The following is an 18,962-nucleotide window of genomic DNA, read 5'->3' on the forward strand; positions in this document are numbered from 1 at the left end:
CTGAGGGCTCAGTACACACCAAACCCCAGTGGTCACACACTGAGGGCTCAGAGATGTCCCCACCAGAGGCCAGCGCCAGCGGTCCCCACCCTGCCACCGCACCTCACATCACTCAGGCACAGGCTGTACAGACAAGTTATTTACTTCTTATTTTAACCTTGGGCCCTCTTTGTCCTGGGAAGGGGGGTGGGCCAGGGGGCCGGGCCCAGCATGCACCCCCACTTCTTAGAGGGCAGACCGCTCCCCCAGCTCGGCTGGGTCCAGGGGCCACAGCGTCAGGCCGGTGGGGGTGGAGGTAGAGGTGGGAGAGCAGGAGAGAGCTGATACAGCCACAACGGGGCAGACAGAAGCGGGGGCACGGGGACAGGGACCGGGACCCAGGACATCTGGGTCCACGGGGGCCTCGCAGGCCTCGGGCTGTCCACTGGACCAGGCCTCAGAGCAAGCGACAGGCGTTGCCCACACTGTCAGCTGAGATGTCAAGGTCATGGCTGTAAGGGGAGTCCCAGTCCCTGAGGAAAATGGCCTCCAGCTGGCTCCGCAGGCCACCCCGGCCATTCTGCGTCACCAGCAGCGAGGTGCCCGCCGTCTCCGTGAAGTAGCTGCCTGACCAGTTGGAGGTCCCTACAGGGCGGGGGGCAGAGAGTCAGGGCCCGTGGCCAGGCCTGGGCTCCCCTCCTGTTCCCCCAGCGGTCCTTGGGACACTCACCAATGTAGGTGGCACGTTCGGTCACCATGTACTTGTTGTGGTTGACGCGGGCGTACGGGATGCGGGCCTGGGCCTCGTCCGCAGGGACCACAAAGAGTTTCTGAGGGGGGCGGAGAATGAGAAGAAGTGGGGGATGCAGGGCGGGGTGAGGGAAGCCCCAGGGCCTGGGTGGGGGCGGAAGCAGGTCTGCAGGGCCGGGGTCTCTGCTGCTCCCCAGGAGCCCTCGGGCCAGAGCAGGGCCAGCGGGGTGGGCGCTCAGGAAACGCCGGCTGAAGGGGAGGATCCAGTCGCCTCATATGCCCCCATTACCTCTAGAATGGCTCCTTTTGTCCCTTAGGTCTCACCTCAGATGTCCCCTTTTCCAGAAAGTCTTCCTTGACCTCTCAGACTGCTGCAGGTGCTTCTTCTGTGCCCCCCGATCCCAGCCCTGACCCCTCTGCCTGTGCACTCCCATCTCGGGTGGGTCCCTCTGCCTGTCCCCCCATCCCACCCCTGACCCCTCTGCCTGGGCTCCCCATCCCGGCCCCGACCCCTCTGCCTGGGCCCCCATCCCAGCCCTGACCCATGGTCACCCCATCCCAACATAGGTCACTCTGGGTTGTCCCTGTCAGGTGACAGGTGAGTTCCACGAGGGCTGTGTCCCCAGGCCTGCCCCGCATGGGGGCTGCGGGGTGGGCTGGGGCGGGTGCTTACCAACTGGATGTCGCAGTGGGTGTGGTTGTCCCGCAGGGCAGCCAGGGAGAGCAGGAAGGCCCGCATGGAGGGCTCAGAGTGTCCCCAGCAGCTGATCAGCAGGCGCACCTTGACGCCCCGCTCGTAGGCAGCCCGCCGCAGCCCGTCATCAATGGCAGGCCAGAACCTCAGGGAGAGGGTGAGGGTGCGAAGGGCGGCTTTACCCATGGGCCTCCCCCTCAGCTTCAGGGAGCCAGGCCTGGGCTCTGCGGCAGCTTCCGAGAGCCCCCAACCCAGAGACCACCCCATCTCTGGCCCCCGGCCTGTTCCTGCCTCCTTAAATCGCACATTCCCCCATTCTGTTTCTGGCTCCCATTCCTAGTCCCCTAATGCAGTCTTCCCATCACCTTGTCTGCTGCCCCCAGACCACCTTCTCTGAGCCCCCCAAGCCCAACCATCCTCTTCCTATCCCAGATCACAGACCCCAACCCTGCTGCCCCGAACCTCAGGACTCTCAGCCCCCAGCCCCTCATCCGCTTCTAGCCCATGCTCCCTACTTCCTCCCTCTGGAAATCCCTGGCCTCAGGCCTCCAGCCCCCCATCTCTGCCCCCAAGCCCAATATTCCCATCCTTTTCTCTGTCCCTCTTTCCTCTGCCACAGGTGCCCAGACCGCCTCTCCCTGTTGCCTCTGTCTCCTCTCCCCATGGCTTCCTCTCCACCTGTCCCCCTGCCTGCTTTCTGGTCCCACCCTCCCCTCTCCTGTCTCCTCGTCCACCCACGGGGGCTCCCTGCCCGGAACCTGGCCGTGCGCCGGTGGTACCTGTGAGGGTGGGAGAACTCCATAGTGGGCAGGTAGTTCATGACCGAGATGTAGATGAAACTCCGGGCGTTGTCCACCACGTTGAGCAGGGCCTTCAGGTCTGGGGTGCGGCCACTCGGACACAGCGGTGGGGGTGCACTCTGGGGGCGAGGGGACACTCAAGACACATGCCCTGCCAGGGGTGCCACCACAGTGGACCCCGTGTACACACAGCTCGTCACAAGCCAGCTCCTCGGGGACTCACTGAATCCTCAGCCTCCGTGAAGGGGGGGGATAATTACCATGTCCAGTTTGCAGGTGAGGAAACTGAGGCTCAGAGAGGCTAACTGACTTGTCTAAGGTCACACAGCTGATAAATGGAGCCAGGATTTCAACCTAGGCTGTCTGGTTCCAGAATATATGCTCTAACACAGGGGTTCTCGACATAAGGTCCCCAATCCAGCAGCAACAGTATCACCTAGGAACTTGTTAGAATTGCAAATTTCTAGGCTTTGCTGCACACGTCCTACTGAATCAGGGTCCCAGGGTGGAGCCCAGAAATCTGGGTTTTAACAAGCCATCCTGGTGCTTCTGATGCATGCTCAGGTTGGGGGTCCTCTGCTCTAATCACTTTTGTCCCTGACTTGCTCACCGCCCACCCTGCCAGCACTCCTTGTGTGCCTGGGCCACACCAGCCTCTCAACCCGGCTCCCTCCATCCTTCTGACAGATAAGCCAACTCAAGCTCTGAAAGGGGAAGTGGTAATGGCGAACCCTGACCCCTGCGGGAGACCACTGGAGCAAAGGACCCCAGCGAGTCACGCGGCCCTGCATCCACCGCTGTGTGGCACCCTCAGCCACGACTCTGGGCATGGCCAGGTGACTTGCTGGGGGCACTGAAGGGAACCCAGGCTGGCCACCCCAACTCATGAAAACTTCAACAGTTAACAACAGCAGTGCCTCGTCTATGGTGCTCAATATCTGCCACGGGCCATGGCCGGCGTGGTGCACTAGAACTTCCTGCTGTGATGGAAATGTTTTCTCCCTGCACAGTCCTATATGGCAGCCACTTGCTACAGGTGGCTACTGAGCACTTGAAATGTGGCGAGTGTGACCGAGGGGCGACATTTTTAACCCTATTTAATTTTAATTGATTTAAATGGAAAAAGTCAAACGCAGCTATCCTGGATAGCTTCACCAGGCGCTCGGCCAGCGCCGACCAGCCGCACCTCCTCTCGGCCCTAAGAGGTTGTCAATATTGTGGTACCCATTTTCTAGAAGAAACCGAGGCCTAGGGAGGTTGCAACATAGCCCAGGCCCCTGACAGAGTGAGCAGGAGTGAGGGCTGGTGGTCAGGAGCCCCCTCTCCTCCAGTCACTGGGCCGGGTGAGACGGAGGCCATGCATGTGGCCAGGGCGTGACAGGCCCCGCTTCCCTCACACTCACTGCCAGGTAGGCCAGGGCGGGGGTTCCGTTGAGGCAGATCTCCATCGGTGTCTCTTGGTTGTACCGGGTGTCATAGGGCCGGGGCCACGTTGACGGGATGGAGCTGCCCGCCTGGCCCAGGTACCAGTAGGCCTCGAAGATCTTGGTCAGGTCTCGAGCCAGGCAGCTGCAGTTGTACATGACCACGCCCAGCTCCTTGACCTGTGGGAGGGTGGTGCTGAGCCCAGGGTCAGTGACCTGGTGCTCACAGATGACATGGACACCCCCGGCCTCCCGGCCTCCCTTCCTGCCCCTTCCCCTCAATCTTGAGTCAAGTTTTGGAGAAAATCATCAGTTATCCCTAAGCGCCAGGTCTCCTGAAGCGTTGCAAATGCTGTTGCTTCTACCCTCTATCAAGTGAGCTCCAACTCATTCTTAGGTCTCAGCTGACAGTTTCCTCCTCCAGGAAGCTCCCCCCTTGACTGCCCAGATTACGTGAGGCACTCCTCTGGGCTCTCAAGGTCCCGTGAGCTTCCCTCGTCACTCCCTCTGGTGACAAACCCATCTCCCCATTGGACCGGGAGCACAGGCACCGGGGATGGCTCAGCTATAGCTGTATCTTCAGCATCTCCCCGCAGACTGGGTGAGACTGGGGGCTTGGGAAATGTTTGTTGAGCAAATGCTACTGCCTAAGCTGAACCTCTTTCCTGTCTTGTGCTGATCCCTGCAGGTCCTTTAGGTATCAGATTAGCTGTCATCTCCTTGGGTCTGAGACCTTCCCTGGTACCCCAGGTTGGGTCCCCCATCCTGGCCCTGACCCCTCTACTTGTGCTTCCTCCATCCCAGCTTTGACCTCTCTGGGCTGATGCTGCCTGGTGACCAGCCTGTCTCCGCACTGGACTGGGATCCAAGAGGTCCATCTGTTACCACCGTGTTCCCAGCATTGCCCAGAACATAGCTGGGCTTAGAGCAGGCACTCGGAATGAATAATGAAGGCTGAACAGGTGGCAGGGCCTTGAATGCCCTGGAGAGGGGCTGGCAGCTGCCACGGGGGGTCAGAGGGAACCCCAGGCTTCCATGAGCAGGAGGAGGGGAGTAGGGGGCTGGATTTGGGGACATTCAGGGAGGCCGGGTAGGAGGTGGGGAGGAAGCCACTGCAGAGACTTGATACAGGGGACTCCGGGAATGACGAGGGGTGCAGTTGGAGACTGGGCGCCGTGTGGGGCAGGGAGTGGCCTGGAAGGGCGGGTGGGCAGGGCACAGGCAGACCTGGGTCAGGGAGCGCCAGTCCATGTTGGCGCTGCCGAGGTAGAAGTGGGTCTGGTCCACCACCCAGAACTTGGTGTGCAGGACGCCATGGGTCAGCTTCTGCATGTCCACCATGCGGACCTGGGCACCTGCAACCGACAGGGGTGGTGGTCAGGGGCCGGCGTGGGCAGCCCCAGGCCCGCCCCCCACCCCTGCCCCAGCCGCCCTCGAGCTCACCGCTTTGCAGCAGGGCTTGCAGGTCTGCCTGCGGCTGGGGCCCGTTCGGCTTGCTCACGGCAATGCGGACCTTCACACCTCGCGGTGCCAGGGTCTGGAGCTGCCGCAGGACCTCCTCGCCCTGAGGGGAGGGGAGGGCCTCTGAGGGGCTGGGCCAGCCGGCTCTCCAACCCCACTCAGCGCCCCTTGCAGGGCTGTTTTGAGACTGGGCTTCTAGATGAGATCGGGAGGGACCAGGCTTTACGTTCACCCGGACGCCTAGGGATGGCTTTACAGGTTAAGATATTAAAACCTCTCTTTTTCTGTTTTGATGACTGGCCACGCTGAACCCTGCCAGGGCCTCCCTGTCATTTCTGCCCTTCCAGGGACTTTTCCCAAGATCCTGCTCTGGAAGGGTCAAGCCTGGCTCTGCAGGGGTCTCTAGGCATCTTACAGAATGCTGGAGGGATGCTGAGGGCATGGTGCAGGCTGGAGGTCCGGGGATGTACGAGTAAGGTTTGATGATGCCAATAACAGGAATGGCAACAGCCCACGACTCCCTGGTTCCTACTGGGAGCCGGGCCCCGCTCTAGCCCCTTCCTGTCTGAACTCACTGGATTCCTAGCACTCTTATCCATGAGGCAGGTCTGAGTCTAGTCCCTGAGGAGCAGACGAGGAAGCGGGGCACCCGAGAACTCAACGGGGAAGCAGGATTGGAATCCAGACCGTCTGCCTCCTGTGTCTGTGTTTTGAACCACTGCAGCGGGAGTGAGCTGGGAGTGGGATGTGTATCGCTTCTAACTTTTCTCATTCCTTTTTCAGGCAGTGCCTAAGGAGCTCCACAATCTTAAGATTTTTTTTTTTTCTGCTGAGGAAGATTGGCCCTGAGCTAAGAGCGGTTGCCAATCTCCCTCCTTTTTTGCTTGAGGGAGATTGGCCCTGAACTGACATCTGTGCTAGTTTTCCTCCACTTTATATGTGGATCGCCACCACTGCATGGCTGACCAATGGTATAGGTCTGCGCCCGGGATCCGAACCTGCAAACCTGGGCCGCCGAAGCAGAACACAGCAAACTTAACCACTACACCACGGGGCTGGCCCCAATTTTAAGCCCACTTTTGACAAAAAGAGGCAGCAGGGAGAGGAAAAAGAGAAGGGACATGCTCGTTGCATTTTTCAAAGAAGGGGTTATCCACTGAGGCTGTTCTTTTTCAAATTTTTTTTTTAAAGATTGGCACCTGAGCTAACAACTGTTGCCAATCTTCTTCTTCTTTTTTTTTTTTCCTTCTACTTTTTCTCCCAAATCCCCCCAGTACACAGTTGTCTATTTAAGTCGTGGGTCCTTCTAGCTGTGGCATGTGGGATGCCACCTCAACGTGGCCTGATGAGCGGCGCCATGTCTGCGCCCAGGATCAGCGAAACCCTGGGCCACTGAAGCGGAGCGTGTGAACTTAACCACTCGGCCACGGGGCTGGCCCCCTTTTACAAATCTTGACATTTTATGTGTTTTAAATTATCTGTAGGCCCTAACAAGGATATAATGCAAACATTTATAAAGGCTGAGTGTGTGTCAGGCCCCGTGCTATCATTTTCATGGATTAACCTGTTTGGTCCTCACAAGAGGCAGGTGCTATGTACCGGCCCCATTCTACAGATGAGGACACTGAAGTCTGAGCAGCGGGGTGACCTGCCCAGGGTCACACAGGTAGGAAGCGGCAGCCTGGCTTGAGGCTCAGCTCTCCCTCCGCTCTTCCCTTTCTTTGTGGGACAAGGTTGGGGCAGCTTGTGGGCGAGCGACATCTGCCAGCCTAATCCTTCGTAACCGAACCCACACCCTGACATTCAGAGGCCTCCAGATGACCGTGACAAACGCCCCCGGGCCAGAGGGCCATGTGAAGACAGCTGCTTCCAAACACCTGTGTCCAACCTGCTGTTTGAGACGTGCCCACCTGTCTCCCGGGCTACAAGGGAACCCCCTTCACTCCCCCAGCCAATGCCTCCCACCGCCCCTGCTACTGGCCAGGGCCCAGGTTGCCAGGTACCTGCTGGGCAGAGGGCTCCTGAGTGTGGGTGTCATTGTTGGTGAGGGTCCAGTAGAAGGAGGCGATGTCCAGGCTGCTGTGGGCACCGGCGAGCAGGCCCAGCCAGGCCTGGCTGGTGGAGGGGTTGGCCACGGAGGCATTGGGGAAGTCCAGGCCCTCGGGAATGCTCTCCACCAGCACTGCTCTGGGGGGTGGGGGACGGTGTCAGCCACAGGGGGCCGGAGATGGCCAGCTGGAATGTGAGTGCTCACCTGTCTGCCCGCGGAGGATAGGAGATGTGTATCTGCGTGTGCCTGTCCTCGTGATTCTCTGTGTCTGTCCATTTGTCTGTCTAGAGGTGTGGAAGGAAGGGTGTGGATGTGGATGTCTGTGTGTGTGTGTGTGTGTGTCTGTCCACAGATGTGGACGGAAGATGCTGTGCGCGTCTGTGTGCGTCTATGTGTCCACAGACCTGGATAGGAGATGATGCTGTGGCTGCCATGGGAACGGCGTGGGGGAGGGGGTGGGCACGGAGGGAAGAACCTGTGACGTTTCACTGGGGAGTCTGCGACCACCTCACTCTGTCAGGGGCACGGGGGGCAGCCAAGTCAGGCTCTGCTTAGCGTGTGTGTAAGTGTCCCTGGAATGGTAGGGCCCCCCGCCCCTCTTCCCCCACTTACTCGCAGGGGTCATAGCAGGGGGCTGGGCGCTGGTTGGGTCCAAAGAGATGCAAGTCGCCGTATTCCCATAGAAACAGCTGAGTCATCAGGGCACCGAAGCCCACCACCGCTAGGATGAGGACCAGCAGGACCCACCGGGCTTTCTGTGGGGAGGAGGAGGCGATCAGCCATCCCAAGGAGGGGAGCCCAGCCCACGCCTGAGACAGACAGAGGGTGGCAGTGGGTTCCTACCTTCTCCGCAGCCTTCCACGCCTCGATCTCATTCATGGGCAGCTCACTGGCAGGCTCCTCAGCAGGCACCTTCAGCTGGGAGGATGGGGACGGGAGAGGGGTGACTGAGCCACTCGGTGGGGCCCCCGCCCTCCGCTGCGCCCAGCCTCTCCCCACTGGGGCTCCCAAACACCTACCTCCTGGTACATCAGTTTAGGCTTCATCTTGCCAGGCAGCAGGGGGATACGCAGAGCCCAGGCGGGAAAGTGGGTGTGTCAGGGTCTCCGAACTGCGGGGAACAAAAGCCGGCACTGTGTGGGGTGTTCTGCGCTTTTGGGGGATATCACGGAAGGCGGAGCAGTCTCGGGATCACAGGATCCACTGGGTTTCCTTACCCGTGATCACGGGGGCCACTGGCACGAGGCCCGGCACCCCAAAGGAGGAAGCTGACCGCTGGTCAGCAGGGATTTCGAAATCCCTCAAGATCCAATGCTTGTGCTTTCTCCTCATCACTCTGAAGTGCCCCCCTGACCCTCTTTAGTGCCCATCCCGTCCCCCTTAGCGCCTACTGTGCTCCTCATTAGCGCCCACACTGCTCCCCATTAGCATCTTCCCTTCTCTGATCTCTAATTTAGACATTTCTCAAAAGACAGCTCTGAATGGGGACAGCGGAGCCCCCAAAATTCATGCCTGGCTTTCCCCCAGCCCTGAGACTATCCAGGGCACGTTTTCCAGGTGGCTCGTCTGTTCTCATCCTCAGGTATCCACCACACAGCTCAAGCCGGGAACCTAGGGCTATCGGGGCCTCCCCTCCAGCCCCCAGCCCATCCCCCCAGCCAGCCTCCTCACCCTACCCCAAAGGGGCCTCGGTCTTACTCCGCAGGCGGCAGCTGCTACCTCCACGGGGCCCCAGCTTCTGCCCCAACAGGCTGAGCCGGGGTGGGAGGAAGGAGGGGGCGGGGCCCGAAGGAGGCTCCGCCCACTGCAGCGGGGAGTCTGCGCAGTGCGCTCGCCGGCTCGCGCTCCCTGCGGGGAGAGGGGGGCCGGGACCCCCAGATACTGTGCGGCCGACCTGGCCGGGGTAGGGGGAGTACACGGCTGGATGATGGGCTCTGCCACACCTCACCCCAGAGCCCCGGGGTCGGGTAGGAAGGCCACAGGTAAAGAGAAAAAGGAACCCCACATCTTTTTCTCGTCTACAAACCTTGTGACTTTTTGTACCATGGGCATGTATTACCTAGTCAAAAAACAAATACATAAATAAAATTAATGATTAAGGAATTTATAAAATAAAATGGAGAGATCAAGGTTGAGTAATAGGATTTCGAGATGTAGCGATTAGATCAGCAGAAGACACAGCCCACGCTATGGGAGGGGAAGAGCGGGGCGGAGCAAGAGTCGGTGGGATTTCTGTTGGAGTCTGTTTGAATGACAGTACTAGATTTTTTTTCTTTTAAAGCCAGCTGATATTTTGATAGGAATTTTAAAAACTTTGTTTCTGAAATCCAGGCTCTGGCTGGAGGGATAAGTAGGGTTTCTCACCTCCCATCTCGAATCTCGCAAGCAGGATTTAAGGCCACAGCTGGGGAAATAAATGGGAGAAGCCCCTCCCCACCCACCTTTCTCAATGAAACCGGGCCAGGACCCTCTTGACCCCATCCAGGCCGGAAGTCAACAGATAAATGCAGAAAAGGATTACGTAGCACTGATAAGCAACAGTGGTGGCCCTGACAGTTGGATTTTGGGGTGGGTCAAAGCTGCTTTTTATTGTACGCCTATTTTCTTTTTTAAAAGTGTGAAATATAAGCGACTTACAGAAAAATCGAGAAAAAAAAGTCTCCGTGCAGGTTAAGAAATAATTATAAAGCGAACACATGTGTTGCCACATCCCACGTTTTGTCACTTAAAAAAAATATGCACATTCATTACTGAGATTTAAAAAAAGAAGGGGGTAAAAAAGGAAAATTCCAAAAAGGAGCCAGATTCTTCTCTCACTGCAAAATCCAGGCCAGATCTGAAAGGACAATTTGGAAACCCCTTCCCCTACTGCCCCATCTGATTGGCAGGGGCAGAGCACAGCTGGATGGCCTTCCTCCTTGCAGGGAGGCAAAAAGGGGATGGCGTGAATTGGTTCCAGCAAGAAACGGCAACAGAGCAAGGTTATTTGGGACTCCAGAGGTCACCGAGAGAAGCAGAAGATAACACAGTCTTAGAAGTGGCTGACCACAGGGTTTCGGGGTGAGCGAGGGGAGGCGTGGGGCAGGAAACAACGTTTGCCTTTTATTATTTGCGAAGGCCTTGGTGAGAAGTATTTATTTTAGAAGACTAAGTTGGAACAGCAGGGGATGTGAAATTAGAGATGCTAAAAAAAACCCAAGCGCAAAACGGAGGGAGAGGTGGGGTGTGGAGATGGGGGACAGGACCCAGCACGGGGAAGCTGGGGAGCTGGGATGGCCACTAATAAACCAGAAATAGGAAGAAAATGGACAGAGTTCATTCCAATTGTGGGTGACCTTTCGGCTTTCAGATTGGACAGTGATGACAGCTCTGTAATGATGGGTTTAATTTTAACCTCTGTTATATTTTCATCAAAGCAACCTATCTAAGGTGTTTAAAAAGAAAACGAGCACTGGAGAGGTGGTTCAGACTGGGTTAGGTGGGCGAGGCAATGAATGCCGTGGGTTCCAGGGCCAGGGGCCTGAGTTGAATCTGAAGCTCAGCACTTATGTGACTGTTTGAGGAGTGACAATGCATCTGTGCCTCAGTTTCCTCATCTGCAAAATGGGCCTGCTATCAATAGCATCTACTTTTCATGAGGCTGTTCACTAATTTTACACCTATTTATTGACTACCTACTGTGCACCAGGTATTGTTTTAGGCCTTGAGGATACTACTATCAACAAAACAGACATGAGAGAAGAGACACAAAAAACAAGTTAATAAGTAAATTATATGTTAGAAGGTAGTAAGTGTTATTGAGAATCAGGGAAGAGAGACAGGGTGGGGTAGGATTGGGCTTATTTGCAATTTTCAGTAAGGTCAGGGAAAGCCTCACTGAGAAGAAAACATCAAGGAGGGGAGGGAGGGAGCTATGTAGATTTCTTAGGGAACAGTGTTCCAAGCAGAGGGAATGGCCAGTGCAAAGGCCCTGAGGCAGGAGTGTGCCTGGTGTGGATAAGGAAGAGCAAGGCAGCCAGTGTGTCTATAGTGGAGTGGGCAGGGGGGAAAGGGAGAGGAGATGAGTCAGCGAGGTGACAGGACCAGAGCTTGCAGGGTTGCCTGGACTGTGGCGAGAAGGACAGGGCCACAGTTAGCTTCTGAGCAGAGGAGGGACATGATCTGCCTCGGGTATTGTAGTGGGTTGAACAGTGGCCTCAAAAAAGATACATTTGACGTGGGCATACCTTCCGGAACTTGTGAATGTGACCTTATTTGGAAAAAGGGTCTTTGCAGATAGAGTTCAATTCAGGATTCTGAGATGAGATCATCCTGGCTTATCTGGGTGGACCCAAATCCAATGACAAGAGTCTCCAAAAGAGAAAGACGACGCAGACAAGGCCACGTGACCAGGGAGGGAGAGATTGGAGTGATGTGGCTGCAGACCCAGGTTTGCCAGGGGCCACCAGAATCTGGGAGAGGCAAATGGAATGTCCCCTGGAGCTTCTGGAGTGGGAATGGCCCTGTCAGCACCTTGATCTCGGACTTCCGGCCTCCAGAACTAGGAGAGAAGACATTTCTGTTGTTTAAAGCACCCAGTTTGTGGTCATTTGCTATGGGAGCCCTGGGAAACTAACAGAGGTGTTGGCAGGCTCCCGCTGGCTGTGAGGGACAGGATGGCTGGGGTGCGGGGTGGAGCAGGGCGCCAGGTAGGAGGGTCCTGGGACGACAGGGTGGCCAGCACCAGCGTTGGGGCAGCCAAGGGGCCAAGAGGAGGTGGAGTCTGGGTAGGCTTTGAAGGCAGAGCCAACAGGATTTCTAATCAGACTAGACCTGGACTCCAGGTAAAGAAAGGAGCAGAGGATGACTCCAAGGCTTGAGCAGCTGCAAGGAGGGAGGCGCCAAGAGATGATGTGGGGAAGACTGAGGGAGGAACAATTCGGGGGAAAAGACCAGATTTTGAGCATATAAATTTTGAGAAGTCTAAAATCTATCCAAGTGGCTCCTTGAACTAAAGGAATGAACACCTATCAGGTGCACAGATGGGCATGCAATAGTTCTCTAGAAATCTGAGTGACTGTGTTAAGGCTCCTGACCAAAAAAAAGGCACCTCCCCTTCCTCCCGGCGGCAAAGAGGGTTACTTTTCTTTTTTCTTTTTTTGGAAGATTAGCCCTGAGTTAACATCTGCCGCCAATCTTCCTCTTTTTTGCTGAGGAAGACTGGCCCTGAGCTAACATCTGTGCCCATCTTCCTCCACTTTATATGTAGGACGCCTACCACAGCATGGCGTGCTAAGCAGTGCCATGTCTGCACCCGGGATCCGAACTGGTGGATCCTGGGCTGCCGAAGCAGAATGTATGGACTTAACCGCTGTGCCACTGGGCCAGCCCCAGATGGTTACTTTTCTTTGTAGGCCTTTACTATTTAATTTTTTAAAAGGCACATAGGACTTCCAAGGAAATTAAATTATGAGGCTCAGACTATGAGCTGGAGTACCCCTTCCCCTACAATGCAGTCTCCAGAAAAGGACGGTGGCCTCAGCTGGAGAAGTATTGGAACGCCCCTACCCCCAGATCCCAGTGGGCTGAAGGTGGGATGACTGACAGAGCCAGGCTGGCAGGGGCCGGCATTGTCCTCAGCTCGCGTCCGCTCCTGTGTTCCCAGGAACCCAGAACCCCCACGGGGCTCCAGGGCACCGCTGAGGCTGGTCCTTATGCTCAGTGTCCTCCCTGGTGTGGAAGGCACCTCTGCCAGCAAGGGGGGCCCCTCCCAGCCCACAGAATGTCCCCATCCTCTTGGCTGTGCCCTGCCTGCCTTGGAGTGCGACACCGCAGCCCGCAGAAAAGGAGGAAGCAAAACCACTGGCCTTCTGAGACACATGTTGAGTCACAGCTCCCTGAACACCCCACCCCCGAGTGAGGGTGGCAGAGCGGCTCTCTCCTCCATAGCAGAGCTTGGATTTATGTCCAGGGTTCGAATCCCACCACTGTCACTTTCTTACTGAGTGACCTCAGGCACGGGCTTTACTTCTCTGAGCCCTGCTGGCCTCATTTCTAAAACAGGGGTCATCTTATACCCATCTGGGGTGGGGAGGTGGCCCGAGAATCACTGAATGGTTTAAGGGGGTGGGTCTCGGAGTCCCACAGCCCTGGGTTCAGATCTCAGTGCTGTGTGTTACTGGGAAAAGAGGCTTCCTTCTCTGAGCCTCACTTTCATTCTTGGAACAATGAGGGGACTCATACACCAACCTCACATTTGCTGGGAAGGGTCAATGAAACCATTCATGGCAGGCAGGTGGCACAGGAAACCTCCAACACACGCTGGCTGGTGAGATCCGTGTGTCCCCTAGTGCCCGGGACACACTTTTGTCACAGATAAACTTATATGTGTCCCTTAAAAACCTAAATCGGGGTCTGATTTATCCCTCTAAGCCCCAATGACCAGCACACGGGAACCCTCAATAAATGCTGAAAACAGAAGAAATGGAGCAGTGGAATGGAAGCCTTCGAGAGACTGTCTCAGACGTCTCTCTAGACCTACGGACTCTTCTTTTATACACAATGATAACCCAGAGCAAGGAGCGAAGGTGCAGATGATGGCGTTTCAGCCTTAGACCAACATTCAAGGTCGGTCCAAGGTTGATTTAAGACCCCTGAGCATGCGCAGGAGGGCAGGGGCCAGTTAGCGGCTGAGATGCGCATGCAGCCCTGGACGGGCCACACCGCAGGAAACATCCACACACCTACGGACCTTCCATATGGTTCAAAACAGAAATGTCCTCGTGTTTAAAGGAGCCGATTTTCCCCTGACCGTGCAGACCCCTGTGGACTGAACGATCGACTGTCTGTGGTCAAGTCTACAGAAAACAGAACGGGGCACTGGGTTTGTAAACCTTTTCTGTTTGTCTGCTTTGTTTTTAGCAGTAGAAACTTTATTTCAAAGGACCCCTAGAAGATGCCTCTTCTAAGGAGAGAAGATGCTCGGTCTGAAAAAGAATTAAATAGGTAAAGAAAAACAAACCCCAAAACCCATCATGAATGGTGAATACGTCTGAATTGGAACTCAAAAATCAAAGCTGTCCCACCTCTGCTCAAAATCCCTCTGTGGCTCCCCATTGCCTTCAGGACAAAGTGCAAACCTCCTATGTGTCCTCTAGGGCTCCACAAGGACAGGCCCCTGCGGACCTTCCCCGCCATTACAGCCTCAGGTCCCCTTTCTGACTCCAAAGCTGTCTCTAACTCCCACCTCATCCCTGAACCCCAGCTCTGGAGTCCCATGGCCTCCTAGGCACCTCCCTTCAGGTGTTCCAAGCCCCTTACAGCCACCCTGTCCCCAACTGTCCTTAGCATCTCTCCTAAACCTGTTCCTCCTCCCGGTCCCTATTTCAAGGACAGCTGTCCTACTCATCCTTCAGGTCTCAGCCTGTGGGCCACCTCCTCCAGAAAGCCCTCCTTGACTTCCCCGGAGCCCTGGGCCTCATTCTGCACTCCCCACAACTTCTCCCATCACCCCCTTTTCTCTTCCCTCCATGGCTTCCACCGGACTGGTCCTCTTGCACCTGAGACCCCTCTCCAGCTACCTCCCTTGGCTCCCGGCCTCCACTGGACCCTTTCAATCCCCCCTCTATGTGAGTCTGACTTGTCCCTCCCCTGCTTAAAACCTCTTCGCAGCCGCCCTCCCGAAGCCCTGAATGATCTTCCCCTAATAAATATCCTCTCGCCATCCGCCATACCCCAGCCATATTTAATTATCTTTCAGTTCCTTGAACTGAAACCACAGTCACCACCAAACACCCTCCCGCAGCAGCTCCTCCCGCCCAGCACACCTTTCTCTCCTCTGCATGTTGGTCACTCCCAGCAGCCCCTGTACCAACTCCTCCAGGGAGCCCTTCGGGATCCCCAGGCTCTGACCGCCCCCTGGGCTTCTCCCTCCCAGGCCTGACCCCTCTGCCGGTGGCCCTGACCACTCTGGGCTGTCAGTGCCTGGTGACGGGTCTGTGTCCCCGACTGGACTGTGACACCCATGAGGGCAGGGCGGGGCTGTCTCCCTCACTGCTGGGTCCCCAGTGCCACCCAGCACAGGGGCACACGGCAGGTGCTCAGTGGCCAGTTCCTTCATCTCTTCTTCAACTAGTATTTATTCAGTGACTACTTGCTGACAAATCCTGTCTGAAAACTGGAGACACAGCCCAAAAAAGAAAAACAAAATCCCTACTAAGGATGATATTTTGGTGGCGTGAGACAATAGATAAACGAGTAAAACACATAATATGCGCCTCGGAGAAAAATAAGGGGCGCAGGGGACGGGACATCCCAACTGAAATGGATGATGTCTCAGTTCAAAAGGAACCACCCATCGGGGCCCACGGAACATTATTCTCCATTTTTCAGAGGCGGGAACGCTCGGGGAAATCACCCCCCACCCCCGGTGGCACAGCGTCGGTTTGTCGGCTGGGAATTGGAACCCAGAGCTCAGTTCTGTTCCAGGACGCTAAACGGTCGACCCAATTCATGAACCCAAAATGAGGCAGAGCGTCTTCTCCTCGCCACCCGGAGGGAGGCCTGAGCCCGTGAAAAGGCAGGATGTGGGGCTAGAGGGTAGGGCTCCTTATGGGTATGAAAGCAGGCAGCGCTCGAAGCACTTTATCTATTTAATTCTCACCACAGTCCTTTTTTTAAGCCCCACTGAACAGATAAGGGAACTAAAGATTCAGAGAGGTTAAGTCACTGGCATAAAGGAACACAGCAGGGAAATGGTGGAGCCAGGATTTGAACCCAAGATGCCTCAGGGTCCCGGGTGTAGACAGGTGCCTCTCCTGTTGTTTAGCATCTGTAGATCAGTAGCTGCCCGCCCTCCCTCCCTAACAGCAGCTGAAGCCAGAGGTGGCCTCAGACACTCTATCAACGTCCCCTCCCTCTCCCCCTCTCTGAGGGCGGCATTTGAAGCCTTCTCCGAATATAAAGGATATGTGAGTGCAGCTTTCAGAAGAGCACTCTGGCTCTCCTTGCAACCAGGCTGCTCTTGCTGATCCATCCTTGGTCGAAGTTCTGGAGCTGCTGCTGCTGTTTCATGTCACATCAGATCGCGTCCTTCCTCTCCTCCGAATCCTCCCGTGGCTCCCGCCTCACTCAGGGTAAAGCCAAAGTTTCCTTCACAGTCGATGAGACCCCAAAGGATCTGCCCTCATCACCCCTCTGACCTCATCTCCTAGCCCTCACCTCACTCCCTGGCCTCCTTGCTATTTCTTAAATATTCCATGCACGCTCCTACCTCAGGACCTTTGCACTTGTCGCTCTCTCTGCCTAGAATGCTCTTCCCCCAGACAGCCATGTCACTCACTTCAAGTCTTCATTCAAATGTCACCACACTCAGAAAAACCTTCCCTGACCACCTTCTTTATTCTTTTTTTTTCTTGAGGAAGATTAGCCCTGAGCTAACATCTGCTGCCAATCGTCTTTTTGCTGAGGAAGCCTGGCCCTGAGCTAACATCCATGCCCATCTTCCTCTACTTTATATGTGGGATGCCTGCAACAGCATGGCATGCCAAGTGGTGCCATGTCCGCACCCAGGATCCGAACTGGTGAAACACGGGCCACCAAAGCAGAATGTGTGCACTTCACCGCTGTCCCACTGGGCCAGCCCCCACCTTCTTTATTCTTAGTTATTTATTTTGGCTGAGGAAGATTTGCCTTGAGCTAACACCTGTGCCAGTCTTCCTCTATTTTGTATGTGGGTTGCCACTACAGCATGAGTGGTGTAGGTCTGTGCCCGGGATCCGAACCCTCGAACCCAGGCTGCCGAAGTGCAGCATGCTGAACTTAACCACTATGCGCCGGGGCTGGCCTCTGACCACACCACCTTTAAAACTACAACCTTTACCGTGCATTCTCCACCTCCCGTCTAACATGTCATAGAATCTACTTACCTGTTCTCTTATTGCCTCTTACCCCTGCTAGAATGGAAATCCACGAGGCCCGGGATCTCTCTCTGTTTTGTTCAGTGATGTGTCCCCAGTGCCTAGCACCGTGTTGGGCATGCAGAATGTGCTTAATGAATATTTGTTGAGTGCGTAACTTGCGTTTTCATTCCTGTATTGCAGGTGTAGCGACTGGGGCACAGGGACCTTAACCCACCTGCTCAAGGTCATGCAACTATTTAAGTAGGAAGCGTTAGACCCGATCGGAACCAGAGTGTGCCAGCCTCCAGGCACACACTGCTAACTACTGTGCTCCACTGCCTTGCTAAGGCAAGCAGAGTGATTAAGATACTTACCTCCCCCCCTGGGGATTCAGGGCTGCTGGGGTTTGACTGAGCTGTGGGGGGACCTGTCTCATCTCTCTGTACCCCCAATTCTAGAAGTCAAGGGAGATCTGGGCCTAAGCTCACCCCAAGACCCCTCCGTGACTCCCACCGCAGCATCTGCTAAATGCTCTCCTTTGGGGGTGGGCGATCACTCACCCCAACAAGGTAAAGAGATAGGAAGTAAGGATTAATGTGAGCAAAGTTCGTGATGGCCGATGGGCCACCTCCTCAGGGGTGGTGACGTGGCCGAGGGGAGGACAATACGGAGATCGTGACGTGGGGTGGCATGAGGTGGCTGCCATGGCAGAGGGTATCATGATACAGGGAGTGTGACGACACCACAGGAATGATGAGGGCCGCTGGGGGGAGGGGGACAGTGACAAGGATGAAGGGGACTGGACAAGGGTGAGGGTGACATGGTTAATGGAAATACTAGCCCCAATCACCCCACGTCAAGCTGGCACACCACAAGAGCAAACTCGCAGAATCCTCACGCTTGTCCCTGACGTGGCTGTCCTTGTGTGCATTTTACAGATGGAGAAGCTGAGAGGGCAGAGGTGTGACCAGCGGTCAAGGGCACGCGGAGGTTTAGTGGTGAAGCTGGGATTCTGGCACACCCCGGGAAATGGGTCTAGTACCCCCTATGGTGGCAAGTATGTGAGAGGTGACACGGGGAAATGACACGGGAGACACGGAGGGAAGAAAAACGACTGTAAGGCAGGGTGACTCCTTATGGGGAAAACTCGAAGCATGACGCACGCATGGTGACTGTCACAGTAGCAAAGTCGACATGGGAGGGTGGAGACATACGGGGTGAGGATGACAGAAGGGAAGCGTCAGTGTGATTTAAGGAGACGGTGACTGGAGGCGTGCGAAGGTGACACGGGGATATGATGACGATTTAGGAGAAGTGAGGATTTCACAAAGGAGAGCGAGCAACAAAAGAGGGGTGCAGGAGACATAAGGCGATGGCGACTTACAGGGGGGAAGATTGCGACATAAGGTGGCAATTGGGGCTTAAAGGGAACAAAAGCGAGTTAAGAGGGTTGACGGCGACATAAGGAGGGTGATGGCGACAGAAGGGGAGTGGTGACGATTTAAGCGGGATGCGACATAGGAAGAATGGGAACATAAAGGGACAGAGGACGACATAAGGGGAGAGAGACAGGATAGACGGAAGGACAACACGAGGAGGGCGGCCGACGCGCCGCGCCCCCAGAACGCACAGTACCTGCACTCCACGTCTCCCACGCCCGGACCCAGCCCCGCGCGCACCTTCCAGGCTGGAGCCGGGTCGGACCGCCCCCGCCGCGCGCAGGCGCACTCCGGGGGGACTGCGGGCCGGCGGGGGCCAGGTATGCGCCTTTCTCATTGGCTGCGCTCCTCGCTAGCGCGGGGCGGAGCGAAGCGCCTGGGAGAGGAGGGGGCCTGGGGCGGGGGGGGGGGGGGGCGGGCACGTGACGGGGGCCGCCGCGCTCTCGCTGGTGGCAGCCGGGCGGGCTAGAGCGGCCGCGGTCAGTGC

At 56.2% G+C, this 18,962-nt stretch overlaps 1 protein-coding gene across 4 annotated transcripts; it reads right to left on the reverse strand.

The window, feature by feature from the left end:
• Positions 1-126: 126 nt before the first annotated feature.
• Positions 127-18,802, reverse strand: PLD3 (phospholipase D family member 3). Of its 4 annotated transcripts, XM_046680876.1 has the most exons (13): positions 18,672-18,787; positions 9,185-9,217; positions 8,178-8,269; positions 8,002-8,076; positions 7,771-7,913; positions 7,112-7,295; positions 5,091-5,211; positions 4,875-5,002; positions 3,627-3,827; positions 2,203-2,342; positions 1,403-1,568; positions 710-809; positions 127-624 (listed from the first exon to the last, which is right to left on the reverse strand). In XM_046680876.1, the coding sequence occupies exons 3-13, from the start codon at positions 8,202-8,204 to the stop codon at positions 437-439; spliced, it is 1,473 nt and encodes a 490-aa protein (XP_046536832.1). In that variant the 5' UTR covers positions 8,205-8,269; positions 9,185-9,217; positions 18,672-18,787; the 3' UTR covers positions 127-436. The 4 variants fall into 4 exon arrangements, with proteins under 4 accessions (XP_046536832.1, XP_046536833.1, XP_046536834.1 ...); XM_046680877.1 differs by lacking the exon at positions 9,185-9,217 and having other exon boundaries at positions 18,672-18,802; XM_046680878.1 differs by lacking the exons at positions 9,185-9,217; positions 18,672-18,787 and adding an exon at positions 8,857-9,069.
• Positions 18,803-18,962: the final 160 nt, after the last annotated feature.

Source organism: Equus quagga, chromosome 13 (assembly GCF_021613505.1).
Source record: "Equus quagga isolate Etosha38 chromosome 13, UCLA_HA_Equagga_1.0, whole genome shotgun sequence".
NCBI lineage: Eukaryota > Metazoa > Chordata > Mammalia > Perissodactyla > Equidae > Equus > Equus quagga.